Below are 20,823 nucleotides of genomic sequence, written 5' to 3'. Positions count from 1 at the left end.
CCTTCATCTGTCCCTCCAGGCCCCCCATTTGTCTGCTTGTCTGTCCTTCATCCGCCCCTGCCCCCCCCTCTGTCTGTCCGTCCCTGTGTCTGTCCATCCAGTCCCCTGTCTGTCTGTCCATCCGGAGCAAGGCGCAAAACCCGGAGTCTGTCTCTATCTCTCCCCTCCTCCCACACTTGTTCTTCCCCTCCCTGCCTCTCTCCTTCTCCTGCCTTCAGTCCCCCCAACCCAGACTTGAGGGTGCCCCTCACTCCCGACCTGCAGCCCCCTGCTAGCCCAGCCCTGCCCCCACCTTCCACAGCTCTGCCGATGCCCCTCCCAGAGCTGGGGATAGAACCCAGGAGACCGTGACCCCCACCCCTGCTCTAACCACTAGCCCCCCACTCTCCTTCCAGAGCCAGAGATGGGACCCAGGAGTCCTGAGTGGGGTTTAGTGAAGGGGGCTAAGGGTCAGGACTCTGGGGTTCTCCCTTGGGCCCTGAGACTGGAGTGTGGTCTAGTGGTCAGATCACAGTGCCCCCTCCCCGCCTGCCCCAGCTTCCCCAGTGGCAGCCAGTGCTGCTTGGAGAGCATCTGTTGCCCCAGGGGCCTGTGGTGTCACAAACTGTGTCTTGATCCCAGCCTGGTTTATCCGGTTGATCTGGTCTGCCCAGAATAAACACCCCCCACCCTGCCACTGGGTCTCTCCATGTAGTCCCAACCTTCCAGCCAGCCCTAAAGAGAGAGCGCCCCTCTGGGAGTGGGTAGATTTTCTCCCCTATTACAGGTGGGGAAACTGAGGCACAGAGAGGGCTGGACCAGGGTCACACGGTGAGTCAGGGTCAGAGTTAAGAGTAGAACCCAGGAGTCCTGGCTCCCAGCCCACCCTGCACTAACCCCTAGACCCCACCCCCTCCAGGAAGCAGGTTTAGATGGTTACAATTCCAGCATGCCCGCCACTAGCTGATTGACCCCAGCTGGCTGTCTGCTGGTGTCCCTGGCTGTCCTCTTCACACCCCCAGCACTCCCCGCCCCATGTGCCCAGGCAAGTGGTATCTGAGTGGAGGCCCCGTGCTGGTCCTTGGTTCCTGGCTGGGCAGGATGCTGGAGCCAGGCACACTCTGCTCTGTCTTTATCTTGGCCTGATTAGATTTAGCTGCGAGCTGTGCTGGGAACAGGTGCATGGCACTGAGGCTAGGGGAGGGTTACACGCGAGCGGGGTGGGGGAATTATTACGTAGCTGTGGCCAGCCTGGGGTGAAAACCAGATCTTGGAAAGCCCTGGGAATGTGCATCCCGCACAGGGCCCAGGCTGGAGTCATTCAGTATCCTCTGTAGGACCCAGGACCTGGCTCCCCAGCCCCCCTGCTCTAACCCTCCAGACTCCACGCCTCTCCCAGAGCTGGGATAGAACCCAGGAGTCCAGGCTCCCAGCCCCCTCCCCCCCTGCTCTGACCACTAGACCCTATGCTGCTCCCAGAGCTGGGAACAGAACCCAGGAGTCCTGACTCCCAGTGCCCCCTTCTCTAACCCACCAGACTCAGTTGTCCTCCCAGTGCTGGGGATAGAACCCAGGAGTCCTGGTTCAAATCCAGCCCTGGGATAGGGGGACTGGCTGGCTCCAGAGGGCAGGGAATAGGCTACAGGAGAGCGAGCTCTGATCCAGCCTCAGGTGGGGGGATGGGCTGGAGAATGGGATATGGGGTGGGATGGACAGACTGACGGCGCTGAGCTAGGCACAGCTTGGATGGACAGATGGATGGAGCTGAGACAGATGGATACACAGTGTCTAGACAGACAGGTCTGGGAGATAGCGTCTCTGGAATGAGGGACAGATCAATAGATAGAGGTCAGATGCAGCAGTTAGCCGGACAGACGGACGCTGTATGGACTGAGGGGGTCAGGCAGACCCAGCCAGGAGAACGAAGGGCGGTTGCATGAATGGCAGCTGTTGTGCTGTGCAGAGGTACCTGGCCTGACCTGTTCCCAGGGAACTGGGCAGGCCCTCCCTGCTATGCTGTCAGACCGGCCTCTCGCCAGTCCCAGCACCCACCCAGGAGGCACCAGCCAGCACCCTGCTCCGATGGGGCCCAAGCCAAGGAGCTAATTGTGGCGGGCAATTAACAGGCGGGGTGGCAAAGTGATGGGCGAGAGAGGGGCAGCGTGGGAGTCCGAGGGGTGGGAACTCCCATGGGGAGATGTGGTGGGACAGGAACGAGGATGGGACTGTCAGGAGGAGAGAAGGGATTGGCCCCAAAAGGGCCAAGGGGGTCTAAGGGCATCTCCCTAGGGAAAGATGGACTTGCCCGTTGGGGCTGGTCCTGCCCTGGGGGATGGGGCTACGCAGGGCATGTGTGTGTGTGTGTGTCTCATGGCACTGCCTAGGGGAAGGGCCCATCCTGACCTAGGCAGGGGAGGTTTGAGGGCGGATAGGAGCATACAGAGTTATTTTAAAGGGTCTGAACAATGGGTGGAAGCTATTTAGTCAAATATTGTCCTGTTCACTGCTGCCCACTAGTGCCCATTATAAAGTACAGCCGCCCCTTCCCCACCCCTGTGTCTGCTGCCCCCTAGTGCCCATTATACAGTATAGCCGCCCCTTCCCCACCCCTGCCATCTGCTGCCCCCTAGTGCCCATTATACAGTATAGCCACCCCTTCCCCACCCCCACCCTCTGCTGCCCCCTAGTGCCCATTATACAGTATAGCCGCCCCTTCCCCACCCCCACCCTCTGCTGCCCCCTAGTGCCCATTATACAGTATAGCCGCCCCTTCCCCACCCCCACCCTCTGCTGCCCCCTAGTGCCCATTATACAGTATAGCCGCCCCTCCCCCACCTCCACCCTCTGCTGCCCCCTAGTGCCCATTATACAGTATAGCCGCCCCTTCCCCACCCCCACCCTCTGCTGCCCCCTAGTGCCCATTACACAGCATGGACAACCCACAGATATGCTTTTAATTCATATTTTATTATAATCCTTTTGCAGATATGTTTGTCTTGCTTTAAAAAAAGTACAAAGCGATGAATTTGGTATCAAGTTTTCTTTTATTGTCTTTGCTTTTTCTACCATTTTATAAATGCTGGATTACTAAACTGCTGCTGAGAAGGGAGCATGCGTGGAGATTAGATGGATGAACGGCTTGGTAGGTAAACAGACGTGTACATTGGGTCGATAGTGGGGGGAGATGAATTGGTAGAGAGGAAACAAGCAGCACTGATACGTAGATCCGTAAAACCATGGGGAGAGGGGTGTACATGGCTGGATGGAGAGAGAGGAGGGCTGTGTATGGAGGGATGAGTGCGTGTGAAAAGAAACAAGAGGGGCCGGACAGACAGACAGGGGGGTAGGAGAAGGGATAGTAGGCTCGACAGATTTGCAAAAGGAACCAGGTATGGTCTGGAGAACCAGGACTGAAGCTTTGCATCTTGCGTTCAGCTCTGCCCCCAGCCCAGGCTGGGTCCTTGCCCCCCTCAAAAGCAAGGCAGAAGTGGATCTGCTGCTGTTGAAGGGGTGTTGCTGGGCGGGATCTCAGGGAGTGTCAGGTGGCGGGGGGAGGTTGCTCTGGACAAGGGACCGTATTCCTCCAAGCCGAGGGGGTTTCCCAGCCTGGCAGATGGGAATGGGGGAGGTTGCACCTGGCAGGGCCCCTGAGATCTGGGAGCAGAGGCTCCCCACTGGGCTACTGCCTTTTGCAGTCCTTGGCACTGATGCTCTCCTCCAGCGTGGATGCCAGCGATTCGTGCTTGACCACACAGCTGTAGCTGGCACCCAAGCCCCACTCGCTGGCCGGCACCGTCAGGTAGCTGCTCACCGAGTAGGTTTTGTCCTCTCCCAGTGCCACCAGCCCCGTTCTCACCCCCTGGGCCTGGGTCTGGCAGTCTTGCCTCCACAGCACGTCGATGTAGCCGGGGAAGAAGCCGCTCACTAGGCAGGTCAGGGTGGTGAAGCCGGTGGCAATTTCCTCCTGGGCTGGAGGGAACAGCTGGATTTGGGGCTGGGGCAGATTGCTCCCTGCAGACACACAAAGAGGGCATTGGAGATGGCGGCTAGCAACCCCGGCTCACACCCCTTGACCTCACTGCCCTCCCAGAGCCAGGATAGAGTGCTGACTCCCAGCCTGCCCGCTCCAGCTACTAGACCCCACTCCCCTCCCAGAGCCAGGGATAGAACCCAGGAGTCCTGGCTCCCAACCCTTTTCTGTTCTAAAGCACTAGACCCCTCCCACCTCCCAGAGTCAAGTGTCTTGCCTCTCAATTCTTTGTCTTCATGACAAGACCAATCTCCCCTCCCTTAGTTATGGGTTCATTATTGTTGCTCCGATTAATTAACTTGTGTAGTTTATTTCGATTTGGCTACTTAACAGTAGATGAGCCCCCCGCCCCCTCCCCAGCCAGCCCCTCTGTCATCTTTTGAAAATATCACTATGGAATAAACAAACCCAGCAGTTCCCTGAAGAGCATGTGACATAGTCTGGAGATAAAATACACGTAGGAAGAACCAATGGCGCACCACACACCACCCTCTCCCACGGCAACCCAGTCTGGCCCCCTCACCCATCTCCTCGGGGGAGGCGGGGAGCAAGAGAAACCCCGTCCATAACAGAAACTCCTGCTCTGGTTTCTGTGGGCACTATGGAGAACGCCTCTGTTACCCACCTGGGCCTCCTCCACCAACCTCAATGTGCTCATCTAAGGGACAGGTCCCTGTCTGGCCACCATCACCCTAATATCGGAGCTTCTCCAATTCACTGAGCCACGTGACCTCTGGGAAGTAGGGAAGGGCTGGTTCCCTATTGCTGAGAGGGGGAACTGAGGTGCAGAGACGCTGGCCCAAGGTTAGACATGGAGGCAATGGCAGAAGCAGCATCAAATTCAGATCTCTCAAAACCAGATCCTGACCCCTGGATCATCCTTCTATTCTAATGGCAGCAACCAGCTCCATACTCACTCAGCACACGAACGCGGGTCCCCTCTCCCCACGTCTGGACTCCAGCTGAACCATAGAAGGCAAAGCAGAAATAGATGGAGTCGTCTCCTTCCTGGACGTTGCGGATGGTGAGCAGGAACTTCTTGTTGGAGGCGTCTCTGGAGGGGACATATCGCTCCGGGATCCCCGGAGCTCGGTAAATTGACAGATCCATTTTGAAGAGCAGCACCCCTTCGGGTTTCTGTCCAGGGCTCTGCCAAATCCAGTTGACGTTGACCTTGTCTGCTGTGACATTTGCCACAGCACATTCCAGAGCCACCGTCTGTCCAGGAGACACTGAGATCTCAGAGGGGCTTTGGCTGAAGGAGGCATATTGGCACCCTCCACCTGCATGAGAGAAACCGGAACGTCATCTCCACTCCTTTTTGCTCATGCACAGAGCAGTAGGTTGGTAGACTGACAGAGAGACCGTAGATGCGTGGAAGAATAGATGGAAATGGAGAGATACTACCAATGAGAGGTGGAATGGATAGCTAGAGATTCTGGAGATGGAGAGATGGAAAATAAATACTGCACATAGATAGATAGATAGATAGATAGATAGATAGATAGATAGATAGATAGATAGATAGATAGATAGATAGATAGATAGATAGATAGATGTGCATCAGGATGGATGGGTGGATGGGGGACAGATATGCATGGGTATAGATAGATAAATTGATTAGGTAGTTAGATAGATTTCCTTGGTTGCTCTGGATCATATGGTCCAGAGCCTCCTCCAGGCAGGGGAAGGAGCAGGAGCATCCGTGTGGGTTACTCACAGGCCAGTGAGAGCAGCAGGTTGAGTCCCTGGAGCGGATGCATGGCCGACCTTCACACTGTCCTCAGGGCAGAGCTGAGACAGTCCAGGGAGAAGCCGCGTCTTATGAGGCTGCGTATTCAAATCCAGCCACCGATGGGAAATGAGGAAGCTCCTCATTGGCTCGGCCGCAACTCCGGTGCAGCGGCCAAACCAATGGGCATCAGGGCATGGGTGGGAGATTTGCCTATGGGTTCCTCCAGCCTGAGCTGGACGGTCTGCATCTGTCATGTCCACAAACGACCTGTTGCTGCCATTGGGTGTATTTGAGCTTAGATCGTAACCCTCCAGTTGAGGAGCAATAGTCACCTGAGTTATCAGCCTGAGGACTGGGGACTTAGGAGATCCTGAAGGTACTGCCCCGGGAGCTGGAGAGCAGAGAACGGGCTTCATGATACCAGACGAGCTGGGAAATTAGCTCCTGGGTGGAGCAGGGAGGCTGGGAGTCATCACATCTGGGTTCCATGCCCACCCACAGGAACGCAGCGGGGGGCTATGCATTAGAGAAGGGGATATTGAGAGACAGGTCCTCTGGGCTCTATTCCGATGCAGCCTTGAGCAGATCACATAACTTCTTTGGTGCCTCTGCGTCCCTGTTGGGAACACGTTGGCATTCATTGGGCGAGAAGTGCTGTGTAAAATATAGGGTCAACTCCTCAAGCGGTGTAACTCAGCTGAACTTTGATCAACACCAGCTGGGGATAATGGACACTAGGGGCAGCAGCAGCTGGGGATCCCCAGCTGGTGTCCATTATACAGTATAGCCACCCCTCCCCCACCCCCACCCTCTGCTGCCCCCTAGTGCCCATGCTGTGTAAAATATAGGGTCAACTCCTCAAGCGGTGTAACTCAGCTGAGCTTTGATCGACACCAGCTGGGGATCTGGTCCATTGACTCCAACCCAGCTGCGGCCAATTCACGCCAGCTGGGCGTCCAGCCCAATAAATGTTTTTGTTATTATACTAAAGAGCAGCTAGCGCCGTTGTGTGGTGACCCATAGGGATGATGCTGTAGTTGGGATTTTAATGAGCCTTGCACATTGGTACCAGATAGAGTGAAGAAATGAAGAAATTCTTCTCACTGTTTATAACCCCTCGGTGTGTTTCAATGTCAAACCAGGGATTGTCTTCTCACTCTTCAACCCCAGAAGGCATTTGAGACACAGCTTAATGCCAAAATCACTTTCCGGGCAAGGGTGGAATCCCTCCCTTTGAACTAGCTGAAATAGTTATCAGTTAAACTGGTGTCAAACTGGGGATGTATGTAGGGTTCCAAGAGTGTAAGATCCTTGTGTCTGTTCATAACTTGCTTGTCTCTTGCGCTTGGGGTGAGACCCACAATGGCTAATACCATTAATAGCTAATAAATGAGTAACTAATCATAATTGGTAATATTAGCTCCTCATTAATAGCTAATACATGATATACATATCATATCAATGTGAAATAAAATAATAATAATGTTTTTACGTATACGTCACTGAGAACAGGAAATTATAGTAAATGACCAACATGTTTTAATTAAAGTATGACAAAATTATGAATGCTTCATTACTTGTTAGTTATTAATAATAATTTTATCATTATTAATTAATCCCCTTCTGTCCCTTACATGAGAGACACATCAAGAATAGGAGATAGAATTATTGGGCCAGATATATGCAACAATCTTACTACGAAGTATGAATATAAATGCCAAATGTATTTCAATGAATTACTAAGTTTGATTATTGAATAATACTTGCATATGAGTTTTGAATTTGTGATGGGAAATGCCTTATCTTTCTTTAATAAACCAGTAATTAGGGGTTAAAGATCATGATTAACAATTAGTATTAACTGATCACAGATAAAATAATTTTAACAGAGATCGGTGACCCTATGTGTTAGTTTTGACTCCATTGTGTGTAAGAGAAATATAAACGATTGAAGAGAATTTCAGTCTGAAATGCTGCTGTGTGAAAATGATCACAGTGCATCTCTCTTCATCCCAATCTCTCAGGGAAGAGTTTGATTTTGAAAATAAATAGTATCGGCTAGATGCTGAGACAATAATGGCCAAATCTGTTTTCTAATAGAATCTTTATTGTTCTGAAGTGATTCAGAAAGAACTAGCTTAGAAAAAGGCATGATCTACTTCTTGCTATTATGTGATTTCTTCATTATTTAATAATAGCAATAATAACAATAATAATATTTTTATTTTCTCTTTTTCTTTTTTCTCCTGATTTTACAATGTTATAAACATTAACAATTAAGGAGAAAGGTATCTGCGTACAGAAATCTAAGTGGTAAGACTAAAAAGAGATCTACATTTTATTAGGTTAACTTGAAATTTTAGTTTTCTAATTTGAATGTATTTTCTATTTCATTGAATGTGATTAGGATCTCTTTATACATATTAATTGTACAAGAATTCATGTTAACATATAGAGAATGAAGAAAAATGAGATTTCTGTATAAGCAAATGTACCACATATACAACATTATAATTATTCATAAATACATATAGAGAGATGCATATTTACTTCAGAAGAGATATAGGAAAAACGGAGTGATCTTAGTGGCTACGTAGAAGGAGGAGAAAGTCAGATCAGATTACTCTGTAAATATATTCCTATTATCAGTGTGTGTTTGTAAAAGATCAAATGTTACTGTTTATTATTAGTGTAGAAAGAGATTGAAATAATAGTATATTGTTTAAATGATAATGATATTTTTAATAAAGGTATATAAACTGGTGATCAAGTATTAGGTTTATAAACAATACAGTTGCTACTGAAACTTATTTATAAAGAAAATGAATAATATCTGACTGGTTTATAATATGATGTTATAGTATCATGTTATCTTGTATGATTACAAGAGATCAATATGTAGACCTATAGCTTCCTTCATAACTGTTATAACTATTAAGACATGATTTCAAAGCTATTGATATGAACAGGATTGCTTTATAAACATAGTCATTATTAATATAAATATATTTACAAGAACTGCGTAACATTTACCATCCTTTACCTCATTTTAAAAATACCTAAGTGAAATATTTGGACTGTAATATTTCTACAAAGACTTGTGAAATGTTACACGAATCTCTACATAGAAAGAAAGCTCTAAATACAACACAAAGCAATTGGATTAAAAGAACAATAAGCGAGACGGGGTTTTCAATTAATTGGACTAGCACCAGGCAAATGTTCACTCAGATACTAAAAATACAAGTACAGGAACATGGACAGATAGATAATTCTATGTAGTACAGATAGATGGATTGATATTTCTGCATAGCATGGTCAGATAGATAGAGATAATTCCACATAAGATAGATAGATAGATAGATAGATGGGGGAGTATGGGGATAGATAGATAGATAGATAGATAGATAGATAGATAGATAGATAGATAGATAGATAGATAGATGTAATTACACATAGTATGGACAGATAGATAAATAGATGTTCATTTACGGGGACCATTAGATAATTCCACATAGAACAGACAGATGGATAGATTCACAGACACACAGCCAGAGAGCTAGAGAGGCAGATAATTGCACAGAGAACGGACGGATGGACAGATGGATATTAGCTGTCCCGTATCAGGCTGCCAGGTGCTGTGCTGGCTTTCTGCTCAGTCCTGGTGCTATGGGGAGGGGCACCATGCGGGGTGAGCGCTCAGTGCTGTTATTGCTAATAACCCCGGGGTGTACTGAGCCGCATCTCCTCCTTCCTCTGGGCTGTTGTTGTTTCAGACCCATCTGTAGCCCAAGGAACATTCTCCCCCTGGCCCCTTGGACAGGGGCGTCTGCAGAGCCACCGGGATCAGACACAGGGGGCCCAGTCCTGGCCCCCCTGCAGGCAATGGCCAAACTCCCATGGACACCAATGGAGCAGGAGGACACGCGTGTATTCCCATGGGGGAAGGATCCCTAGCTCACAGACCCGTCAATGTTCGGGGTTATTCTGACAGGTTGTTCCTCCTGGACTATCCCTCTGCCCGTCCATGGGTCTGGGCCCCTCTGAGACTTGGGGACCCTTCTTATCTCCCCACCGCTAAGTGTCAGGGAAGATCGGGTTCCTTCAGCCATGTCGGTGCCCGAACCGAGACTGTGACGCACAGCTCTAAGTCTACCCCATGGGGGTAACTGCATCTGGTGGGATGGAGCCATCGGGCAGAAGGAAAGAGGGCTAGGGAAGGGGAGTTTGGAGAGACCTGCTCCTTGGTATCATGGCCGGAGCATGTGTGTGTGTGTGTGTGTCCTCATGCAGGAGCCCTCCTGCGCCTGGCGGTGGGTGGGGTGGGATGGAGCTGTGGGGCACAGAGAGTGGGGATCAAAGCTGCAGCTCAGTGTCGTGGGGAGTGAGGGGGTCAGCACAGAGCCCAGGGAGCTGTGAGTGGGACCCCCAGGAGGGGGGAGCCAGGATCTGAGCCCCAAGGGGTGCTGCCGGACCCTCTCTGTGTGGGACGGGGAAATAAATATGGTGAGAGCGAGGCACCAACAGGACAGGGAAGGGCAGCAGGTCACACAGAGAGATGGCAGTGCCCAGTGACTGCCACCTGGTCTAACCACTAGCCCCAACTCAGAGGGATAGCCATGTTAGTCTGGATCTGTAAAAGCGGCAAAGAGTCCTGTGGCACCTTATAGACAAACAGTCTGTTAGTCTATAAGGTGCCACAGGACTCTTAGCCCCAACTCACCTCTCAGTGCTGGGGATGAACCCAGGAGTCCTGGATCCCAGATGCCCTGCTCTAACCACTAGTCCCTGATCCCCTCCCAGAGCTGGGAGTAGAACCCAGGAGTCCGGGCCCCCAGGCCCTCCACGCTTTAACCCCTAAACCCCACTGCCCTCTCCAATAGCAATGGAACCCAGGAGTCTTGAATCCAAACCATGTAGAGAAATGACAACCCAGTTCCCTCCTCCCTTACTGCTCCCATCCAATTTAAAATCCAAATAATCAAAACTAGGAGAAAATCCTGCATTAAACACACTAGCATAGCTGGGGAAATTCCCCGCACCCCACAGTGATGGGTTCAGGCTCTGTGCACACTCAGGGACGTGCCAGATAAATCAGGCCACATCTTCAATCTTTCCTCCCCAGTCACAATGGCTGGAAACTGCTTTGTATATGAAAATGAGCTGAAATTCTGCTGCAGTGATGTGTCCCTGTCGTCTGTAGTCCCCAGATCATGATCTAGGCCTGGCTGGATAGCAGGCCACGTCCCATGGGTTTTCATTGACACTATCACAGCCGACGGCAGATGTCATGGGGGAAGCAGGAATTCCCCACTCATTGCCTTACACGTGCCAGGGACCAATCTCATAGTATCTCAATTCCGAATGCTGCTCTGGTGCCTTGTGAAAACCCGCCGGGTGGCTCTGCCCCTTCCACTCAGTCCTCGGAGTCCAGTTCGCATGCTGGGCTTAGCAGATCCCATGCTCTGGCTGGGATGATTTAACTGGGAATTGGTCCTGCTTCGAGCAGGGGGTTGGACTAGATGACCTTCTGGAGTCCCTTCCAACCCTGATATTCTATGATTCTATGATTCTATGATTCTCTGATCGCTCCAGTGCCGGGCCCCAAACCGTGGGTGAGGATCAGAGTCAGTGGCTGGGAGTTCCAAGGAAGTCTCTGGGAGTTGGGACCCCAAAACCCATTGGAATTCAAAGGCATTTGGGCACCTCCATTCCTACAAATCCTAGGCCCATGGAGAACCCACAGAAAAAGGGGCAAAGGGCTCCCAAGTCCTGGGAAAGATAAGACGCACGGCCGCTTGGGCTAGATTTCCCAGGGTATCTGGAAACAAGGATCCCATGGAAATGTGATGCTGGCCCAGGCGTGCTGACAGCAAAGGGCCATGGCCCTGCCAAGCAAAGGAGACAAGCCCCGTGTCATAAATATAAAGGGAAGGATAAATACCTTTTAAATCCCTCCTGGACAGAGGAAAAACCCTTTTCACCTCTAAAGGGTTAAGAAGCTAGGATAACCTCCCTGACACCTGACCAAAATGATCAATGAGGAGACAAGATACTTTCAAAAGCTCGGGGGAGGGAGAAACAAAGGGTCTGGGTCTGTCTGTGTGATGCTTTTGCCGGGGACAGAACAGGAATGGAGTCTTAGAACTTAGTAAGTCATCTAGCTAGAGATGCCTTAGATTCTGATTTCTTCAAATAGCTGAGAAAATAAGCTGTGCTGGAGGGAATGGATATTCCTGTTTTTGTGTCTTTTTCTAACTTAAGGTTTTGCCTAGAGGGATTCTCTATGTTTTGAATCTAATTACCCTGTAAAGTATTTACCATCCTGATTTTACAGAGGTGATTCTTCTTACTTTTTTTCTTCTATTAAAATTCTTCTTTTAAGAAACTGAATGCTTTTTCATTGTTCTTAAGATCCAAGGGTTTGGGTCTGTGGTCACTTATGCCAATTGGTGAGGATTTTTTATCAAACCTTCCCCAGGAAAAGGGGGTTAAGATTTGGGAGGATTTTGGGGGGAAAGACGTTTCCAAACAGACTTGTTCCCAGTAACCGGTTTTAGATGTTGGGTGGTGGCAGCGAAAGTCCAAGGGCAAAAGGTAAAATAGTTGTACCTTGGGGAAGTTTTAACCTAAGCTGGTAAAAGTAAGCTTAGGAGGTTTTCATGCAGGTCCCCACATCTGTACCCTAGAGTTCAGAGTGGGGAAAGGAACCTGCTGGAAACCCCGTCATGAGAGAGCAGCTGTCCACTGAGTATCGCCTGCAGTTGCTGTGGTATCTCGGGTGGTCCCAGTTCTGCCTTCTGGCCCTCTCCTGATTTCAGTTCCCGGAAGAAAACAGGGTCTAATTGTAGTGCTGGGGGGTCTCCTCGGCCCTGCTCCGGAGAAACAGGTGTCCGGCGGGAAGTCCCCGCGCATCATAACAACACCGAGAGGGGCAGAAAATAAACTGAGGGCTGAATGAGGAGAGGAGAAAAACACACAGAAGACAAACACCAGGTGGGCCTTGGAGTGCTTGGTTGTTCAGCCGAGCGAACAGATCTCAGGGCTAACAAGTGCATTGCAGGGTGGGGCTGGCTGGGCCGGGCGGGTCAACACCATGTCTCTGCTCTTGCCCATGGCCTGTCAGGGACTGTCCTGCCTTGGGACTCACGGGCCTCGGATGGAAATCTACAGCCTGGTTTGCTTGGGACCTGGGATTGGTTTGAAAATATGTAGCGGTATTTAGTCCTGGCCCTGCTGCCCCCAGTGCCCATTATACAGTACAGCCGCCCCTTACCCTCCCCCACCCTCTGCTGCCCCTGGTGCCCCTTATACAGTATAGCCACCCCTTCCCCGCCCCCACCCTCTGCTGCCCCCTGGTGCCCATTATACAGTATAGCCGCCCCTTCCCCGCCCCCATCCTCTGCTGCCCCCTAGTGCCCATTATACAGTACAGCCACCCCTTCCCCACCCCCACCCTCTGCTGCCCTCTAGTGCCCATTATACAGTACAGCCGCCCCTTCCCCACCCCCCACTCTCTGCTGCCCCCTGGTGCCCATTATATTGTATAGCTGCCCCTTCCCCGCCCCCACCCTTTGCTGCCCCTAGTGCCCATTATACAGTATAGCCGCCCCTTCCCTGCCCCTACCCTCTGCTGCCCCTCGTGCTCATTATACAGTATAGCCGCCCCTTCCCCGCCCCCACCCTCTGCTGCCCCCTGGTGCCCATTATACAGTACAACCACCCCTTCCCCACCCCCACTCTCTGCTGCCCCTAGTGCCCATTGTTAAGTATATATATCTCTGAAGGAGATGTTTTGGCACCATCTAGCTGCACAAAATACACCAGAACATTTTACCCAGCATAGAGCAGTATATTGGTGGATTGACAGAAAGAGAAAGGGAGATATCACAGACGGATTGATAGAGAGATTTAGATGTGGAGATATCACAGATTGTAGGATCAGTAGATAACTAGAGATTTTAAATATAGAAAGGCTGAAGAAAATACATAGATAGATAGTCTGATAGTCTATCTGATGTATCTATCTGATACATAGATAGATAGATAGTCCACTCAGTCTGTTTATCAGGGCTGCCTATTCAAATCTGGCCACCGGTGGGAAAGGAGGAGGCTCCCTATTGGCTCAGCCACTTCCCTGGTGCAACAGCCAAACCAATGGGTATCAGGGCATGGGTGGGACATTTGCCATCGGGTGAATCTTGGGTGAAATTGCAACCAAGAGTCTGGGGAGCAATAATCACCTGGGGTATCCACCTCAGTTGAGGACTTGGGACTTAGGAGATCCTCGAGGTTCTGCACTGGGATCTGGTGCGTGGCATAGGAGGAATGGGCATCATAGACGACTTGTTGTGAAATTAGGTACTGGTTAGAGAAGGGGTGGCTTTGGGTGATTAAAGAATGGTAGGGGTCTAGAAGCAGAACTCCTGGGTTCTACTCCAATGCAGCCTTGAGCAAGTCTAGTAACTTCTTTTGTGTCTCATTCCCCAATGGTAAAGTGTTTGTGTTCTTTGTGCAACAAATTGTATAAAACTCCTTTGACAAATTCTTGAGCTCCTGTGTCTCAACGGAGCTTCAGTTGACTCCAGCTGGGGATCTGCCTACTGACTCCAATGGAGCTACGACCAGTTGTCACCAGCCGACGATCTGGTGCTTTATGTATTACTATAAATGATCATTACCATAGCTATTATGAAGTCCTTTGAGACAATAAGACATCTTGGGATTCAGATTTCCCTGCTCACATAGATTCATCAGTCTAAGGGGAGACGGGATCATTAGATCATCCAGTTGGACCCGCTCTATAGCACGGGCTGGCAAATTTCACCCATTTCCCTGTGTACTGAGCCCGATAACAATAACTCACGCATGCTCCAGAAAGGCAGCCAGCCTGAATTCGGAGTCATTTGTGCTAGATACATTGAAGCAATAGCCTAGAGTTTGAGCTCTCCACATTTTTCAGTCTCAAACAGGAGAGGGTTTCCTAGGCATTGTCCCCTGGGATAAGCCAGATTAATGTGAATGTCACTTCTACTAAGCGAGGGTAACATTCTATCCCCTTGGTAGCAGTAGCTGAATTTGGATCCCAGGTGCAACCTTTGTGGACTTGTGAGCTTTTGAGATTTTTGCCTCGGGAACTTTTCTGGCTCTGTGACACTGATAACCTTAGCCACCCCTATTCATACCAATAAATGAAAGTAAATCCTTGTCTATGAGTCTTATCATTCTAATATATACTTGTAAGATTATAATAAACAATGCTTAGCAACACACCACCCTTGAGAGCAGAAATCTCTCTTAATGACCAGTAAGTTTCAAAATTATTACTCACTAATAATTAACGACCGGCTGATAATTACTAACTGCACATTATAAATGATTAGGGTGGATAAGTTTCAGAGTAACAGCCATGTTAGTCTGTATTCGCAAAAAGAAAAGGAGGACTTGTGGCACCTTAGAGACTAACCAATTTATTTCAGCATGAGCTTTCGTGAGCTACAGCTCACTTCATCGGATGCATACCGTGGAAAAGTTACTATAAAGGATACGCCCTGAATCTGGAATTAACTCTGCATCCTACACAAAAGATATGTTGCAATCATATTATTCAGCCTGAATACCAATTGTTCTGGATTAATGATTAATGACCATCCATCCGTTATCAAATAATGAACACATATCAGTTATCAATTGATTTGTTGCCATTTCTTATAATTTATTAATCAGGAGCTAGTAGTTAATGGTTAACATTCATAACTAGACATTATTAATAACAGATCATTAATAAAACAACATTAATAGAGATCTGTGACTCTGCGGGGAACAGTTGTCCCACTTGGTGGATGGGGAATATAAATGTTAAAAGTTCATTTTTTCTGAGCTTTTGCTCTATGTAAATTATCATAGTTGGTGACTGCTTTTTATTAATTTGGTAACAATTTTTCATCTGGAAAGCATTTGATTTTCCAAATAAATAGTACAATTTGGATGCTGTAAAAATAAAATCTCTATTCTCGTATAATCCCAACTGGTATGAATGAAAATTAGACAGAGCTAGCTTTGAAATAATAACAATGGAGTCATTTTTGCTCTCACAAGATTAATTATTAATTATTATTATTAATTGCACAAATACTAATTTCTATATTCTTTGTCATCTGATGTTATAGTTTGTAAAGATCAAATAATAAGGATAAACATGCATTTATGCAGAAATCTAAGCAGTGATAGTGAGATCTAAATTGTACTAGTTTAAATTTGTTTTAATATGTTTATTTATTTAATAAAATGCTGTTATTAAGATATCTCAGCACCTATTAATTCAGATAATTCATGTTTATTGACATAGAGATTTACATTCAGTGAGATTGCTATGCCAACCTAATTCTTGATTTATATTTATGAAGAGATCCAGGTTTATTTCTAATGAGCTATAAAATGAGAATACTGTTAATCAATGGGTATAAACAGATGAAGGCAACATTAGATTGGTCTGTAAATATACTAGCATTACCAATATGTGCTTATAACAGAACACACAGGTTATTAGAACATAAGAATGGCCATACTGGGTCAGACCAAAGGGCCAGGTAGACCAGTATCCTGTCTTCTGACAGTGGCCAATGCCAGCTGTCCCAGAGGGAATGAACAGAACAGGTAATCATCAAGTGATCCATCCCCTATTGCCCATTCCCAGCTTCTGGCAAACAGAGGCTAGGGACACCTCTCTGTCCATCCTGACTAATAGCCATTGTTGGACCTATCTTCCATGAATTTATCTAGTTCTTTTTTGAACCCTGCTATTGTCTTGGCCTTCCCAACATCCTCTGGCAAGGAGTTCCACAGGTTAACTGTGCATTGTTGAAGAAATACTTCCTTTTGTTTGTTTTAAACCTGCTGCCTATTAATTTCATTTGGTGACCCTTAGTTCTTGTGTACAGAAAAGGAGTAAATAACACTTCCTTACTTAGTTTCTCCACACCAGTCATGATTGTATAAACCTCTATCATATCTCTTTAGTTGTCTCTTTTCCAAGCTGAAAAGAGCAAACCACATATAGCTGGGGCTAGGAAGAAGAAGGAGGAGGAGGAGGAGGAGGTTACTGCTGGGATATGTAAGGGTTAACTAACAGATATGAAAAACCGCTGGTGTGCTGGCATGGTATCAGGGAGTAGGCAAAGGCATGCACTATTCTCCTTCGCTTAGTAGATAAAGCGTTACCCCTTTCCCCTCCCTTCTCCTTCTTAAGTATTGATAAGTGTTGCAGCTGCATAAGAAATGTGGGGATCTAAAGAAGTGTTATCTCCTCCTCCCTTCCTTTCCCAGCTACATAAGCGAGCCCTGGGTCATGATGGCTCCTTCCTCCCTCACCTGAAAACAGCAAATTAAGGGAATTTTTAGCAACAAATCACTGCAAAGAAATGTATTTTCAAGGGAAAGATGTGTGTATAATATGTGTAATGCTGTAATCAGTCAATAGGGGTGGGTGTAATCATAGTATAGGAGTTTCTATTACTTAATAAGGGTTTTTGGTGTGTTGTAATGGATGTAGGCGTTTACATTCTGTGACAAAGTTCCTCCTCTACCTTGGTGGGTCTTGCGCTTATTGGCCGATTTGCTCGCCTTGGAGCGTCATGGCAGCCCTCAGTTTGGCCATTTTCGTGAACCCACAGTCCAGGTAAACTCCTCCTGTGCCTGGCCAGGAGTTGGGAGATTTGGGGGGAACCTGGGCCCGCCCTCTACTCTGGGTTCCAGCCCAGGGCCCTGTAGAATGCAGCTGTCTAGAGTGCCTCCTGGAACAGCTGTGCGACAGCTACAACTCCCTGGGCTACTTCCCCATGGCCTCCTCCCAACATCTTCTGTATCCCCGCAGGACCCTCCTCCTGGTGTCTGATAATGCTTGTACTCCTCAGTCCTCCAACAGTCCGCTTTCTCACCCTCAGCTCCTAGCGCCTCTTGCTCCCAGCTCATTACACATGCACCACAAACTGAAGTGAGCTCCTTTTTAAACCCAGTGCCCTGATTAGCCTGCCTTAATTTATTCTAGCAGCTCTTGATTGGCTGCAGGTGTTCTAATCAGCCTGTCTGTCTTAATTATCTCCAGAAGGTTCCTGATTGTTCTAGAACCTTCCCTGTTATCTTACCCAGGGAAAAGGGATCTACTTAACCTGGGGCTAATATATCTGCCTTCTATTACTCTCCTGTAACCATCTGGCCCAACCCTGTCACAATACTAACTTAAATAAAAAGAGTATGCTGTAACTAATCCAGTGCTTACTGGACAATTGGGTCCAGGGGAACAAGTATAGCAATAAAGAAGCCTGTACTCATATCCTCCTCTGGGTCAACCTGCTCCGTTTTTCTTCTAACAGTTACTAAAGATTTGTATTTAATCATTCCTCTTCTTATCAATAATAAATGCTTATAAAGATCTGCATCATTAGATTTCTTTTCAGCATTATGTTTGGTCTTAATTAATGTGTACAAGCAGTATAAAATCAGAATAGATTGCCTTAAACACCCTGATTGCTCTTAATAGGTGTTTGTGAACTGAATGAAATGCTCTTTGACTGATAACATGATTGCTTCTAATAAACACTTGGAAACTCATTGAAGTGTTGTCAGACTGCTTCATAAACACATTGATTGCTTTAAATAAATGTATATAAACAGTTTGAAATAACATTAGATTGAGGTCTAAACAATGCATTTGCTATTAATAAATATTATAAGGAATTGGAACAGTATTTGAATGATTTATAAATATTATTGTAATTGAAACATGATTGCAAAAGATTAACATTATTATATTGATTTTATAGTCATGATTGTTAATACATATTTTCAAATATATTGGTATTCAATTAGGTTACTTTATACATATGGTTATTATTAATGAATATTTATTTACAAGTTCTGTATATTTTTATTGCTGAGGTCCCTTTAAATATATGTAACTTTTTTATTATTTGGAGTTGAGTACACACATTTAAAAATTATTATACAGCTCTCTGCATCAAAATAAAGCTCTAAACGAAACCAACAGGAGTAGGGTCAAAACTAATAAAAAGCGACATGGGATTTCAATTAATTGTATTAGCACCAGGAACTTTCCAAGGTCAGTATTCCTTCAGATACTACAATATAAGAGTAAGATGATGGACAGGTAGATAAAGTATGTATGAGAGAGGGAAAGATATGTGTGAACTGGATAAATAATTAAGTTCAGATAGGAGAGAGAGAGAGAGAGAACACCACATAGATCAATAGGTAGGTGGATGGATACAGCGGGAGAGAGAGAGAGCGACAGAAGGAGGGATACCTGCAATAGCGAAAGATAAATAAGTAGGTATGGGGCAGATAGTGAGACAGAGGGTTGTGTAAGGGAGGGATAGACAGATGGCTACAGGACAGACAGCGAGATAGAGAGATTGTAGTGTTGTTGTTCCAGTGTGGGCTGCAGGAGGGTAGAGAGACAAGCTGGGTGTGGTGATATCTTTTATTGGACCAACTTATGTGTCTCTCTCACCAACAGGTGTTGGTCCTAGAAAAGTTATCACCTCGCCAACCGCGTCACTCGGACAGATGCAGGGAGCTGTGGCCCAGGGAAGCTTATGCTCAAATAGATGTGGGAGTCTCTAAGGTGCCACAAGTCCTCCTGGTCTCTTTGCGGACACAGACTAACACGGCTGCCCCTCTGGAGCTCAGACAGAGGGAATTGCACAAGCGGCAGATGGATGAGAGTTTGAAAGAAATCAATATGAGCCGCCTCTCTTCCTTCCTTTGGGCTGGAAATTGGAACCACAGGAAGAAAGACGCCCTCCCCTGCGGGGGGATGGCCCGATCTGTGGTTCCCAGCCCACAGGCCAGGCCGGTTTCGGGACCGGTTGCAAAGCGGACCGGTCACCCGTCGCTCTGTGTGGAAGCAGCTGAGGTCTTTTTCTCAGTACTTTATTGCCCTCTAGTGGCGGTTCGAGGAGCTGCCAATCACGGCTTTTTCCTTCTGGTCGAACAGAACCAGCTCCTTTCTTGGTTTGAAATGCTTGATTTATGCTAGACTCAGGGTACAAACTTCAGGACTAGGAGCGTTTAGAAGACCCAGGGGATATTTTGGAACCCATCTGAAAAAAATCAGCTCCCAGCTCTAATAATAATACAATGATTAATTGTACAATAATACAATTTATTTATGTACTGCAGAATTGAAATTAAAATAGCCAATAGGGAGAGAGCAATAGCAGTTCGAGTGGAGGCTGTGAGCCAGGACTCCTGGGTTCTGGGAGGGGAGTGGGGTCTAGTAGTTGAAGCATGATGGGGCTGGAAGCCGGGACTCCAGGATTCTAATCCGAGCTTTGTCACAGACCCTCTGTGTGATGTTTTGATAGCTCTGTCCCCTCTCTTTGCCTTAGTTTCCCCATTTATAAAGGAGCTAATGACACTTCCTTACCTCCTGGAGGGTTTTAAATGCTCAGTATATCAGTATCCATGAAGTGCTTTGTGATCTTTCGCTGATAAATCCCGTGGAAGCATTTTGTCATGATATCAAATTGGCCATATGCCTGCAATAAACAATCCATGCTGGCTACAGAAGCTGAATAGAAAAGGAGTATCATAGAATCATAGAATCATAGAATATCAGGGTTGGAAGGGACCCCAGAAGGTCATCTAGTCCAACCCCCCGCTCGAAGCAGGACCAATTCCCAGTTAAATCATCCCAGCCAGGGCTTTGTCAAGCCTGACCTTAAAAACCTCTAAAGAAGGAGATTCTACCACCTCCCTAGGTAACGCATTCCAGTGTTTCACCACTCTCATAGTGAAAAAGTTTTTCCTAATATCCAATCTAAACCTCCCCCACTGCAACTTGAGACCATTACTCCTCGTTCTGTCATCTGCTACCATTGAGAACAGTCTAGAGCTATCCTCTTTGGAACCCCCTTTCAGGTAGTTGAAAGCAGCTATCAAATCCCCCCTCATTCTTCTCTTCTGCAGACTAAACAATCCCAGTTCCCTCAGCCTCTCCTCATAAGTCATGTGTTCTAGACCCCTAATCATTTTTGTTGCCCTTCGCTGGACTCTCTCC

General features: G+C 47.4%; 1 protein-coding gene across 1 annotated transcript; it reads right to left on the bottom strand.

Annotated features, from left to right (window-relative positions):
- Positions 1 to 3,658: 3,658 nt before the first annotated feature.
- On the bottom strand, positions 3,659 to 5,792 carry LOC311529766 (immunoglobulin lambda-1 light chain-like; the record flags this gene model as incomplete). Its single annotated transcript, XM_084645966.1, has 3 exons — positions 5,730 to 5,792; positions 4,927 to 5,292; positions 3,659 to 3,990 (listed from the first exon to the last, which is right to left on the bottom strand). Exons 1-3 carry the CDS (start codon positions 5,770 to 5,772, stop codon positions 3,659 to 3,661), a joined length of 741 nt encoding a protein of 246 aa, XP_084502092.1. The 5' UTR covers positions 5,773 to 5,792.
- Positions 5,793 to 20,823: the final 15,031 nt, after the last annotated feature.

This window comes from Lepidochelys olivacea (assembly GCF_965140295.1).
Source record: "Lepidochelys olivacea isolate rLepOli2 genome assembly, chromosome: 13".
In the NCBI taxonomy this organism is placed as follows: domain Eukaryota; kingdom Metazoa; phylum Chordata; order Testudines; family Cheloniidae; genus Lepidochelys; species Lepidochelys olivacea.
Note: the sequence above shows the minus strand (reverse complement) of the source record. Positions and strands in the feature narration are given on the sequence as shown.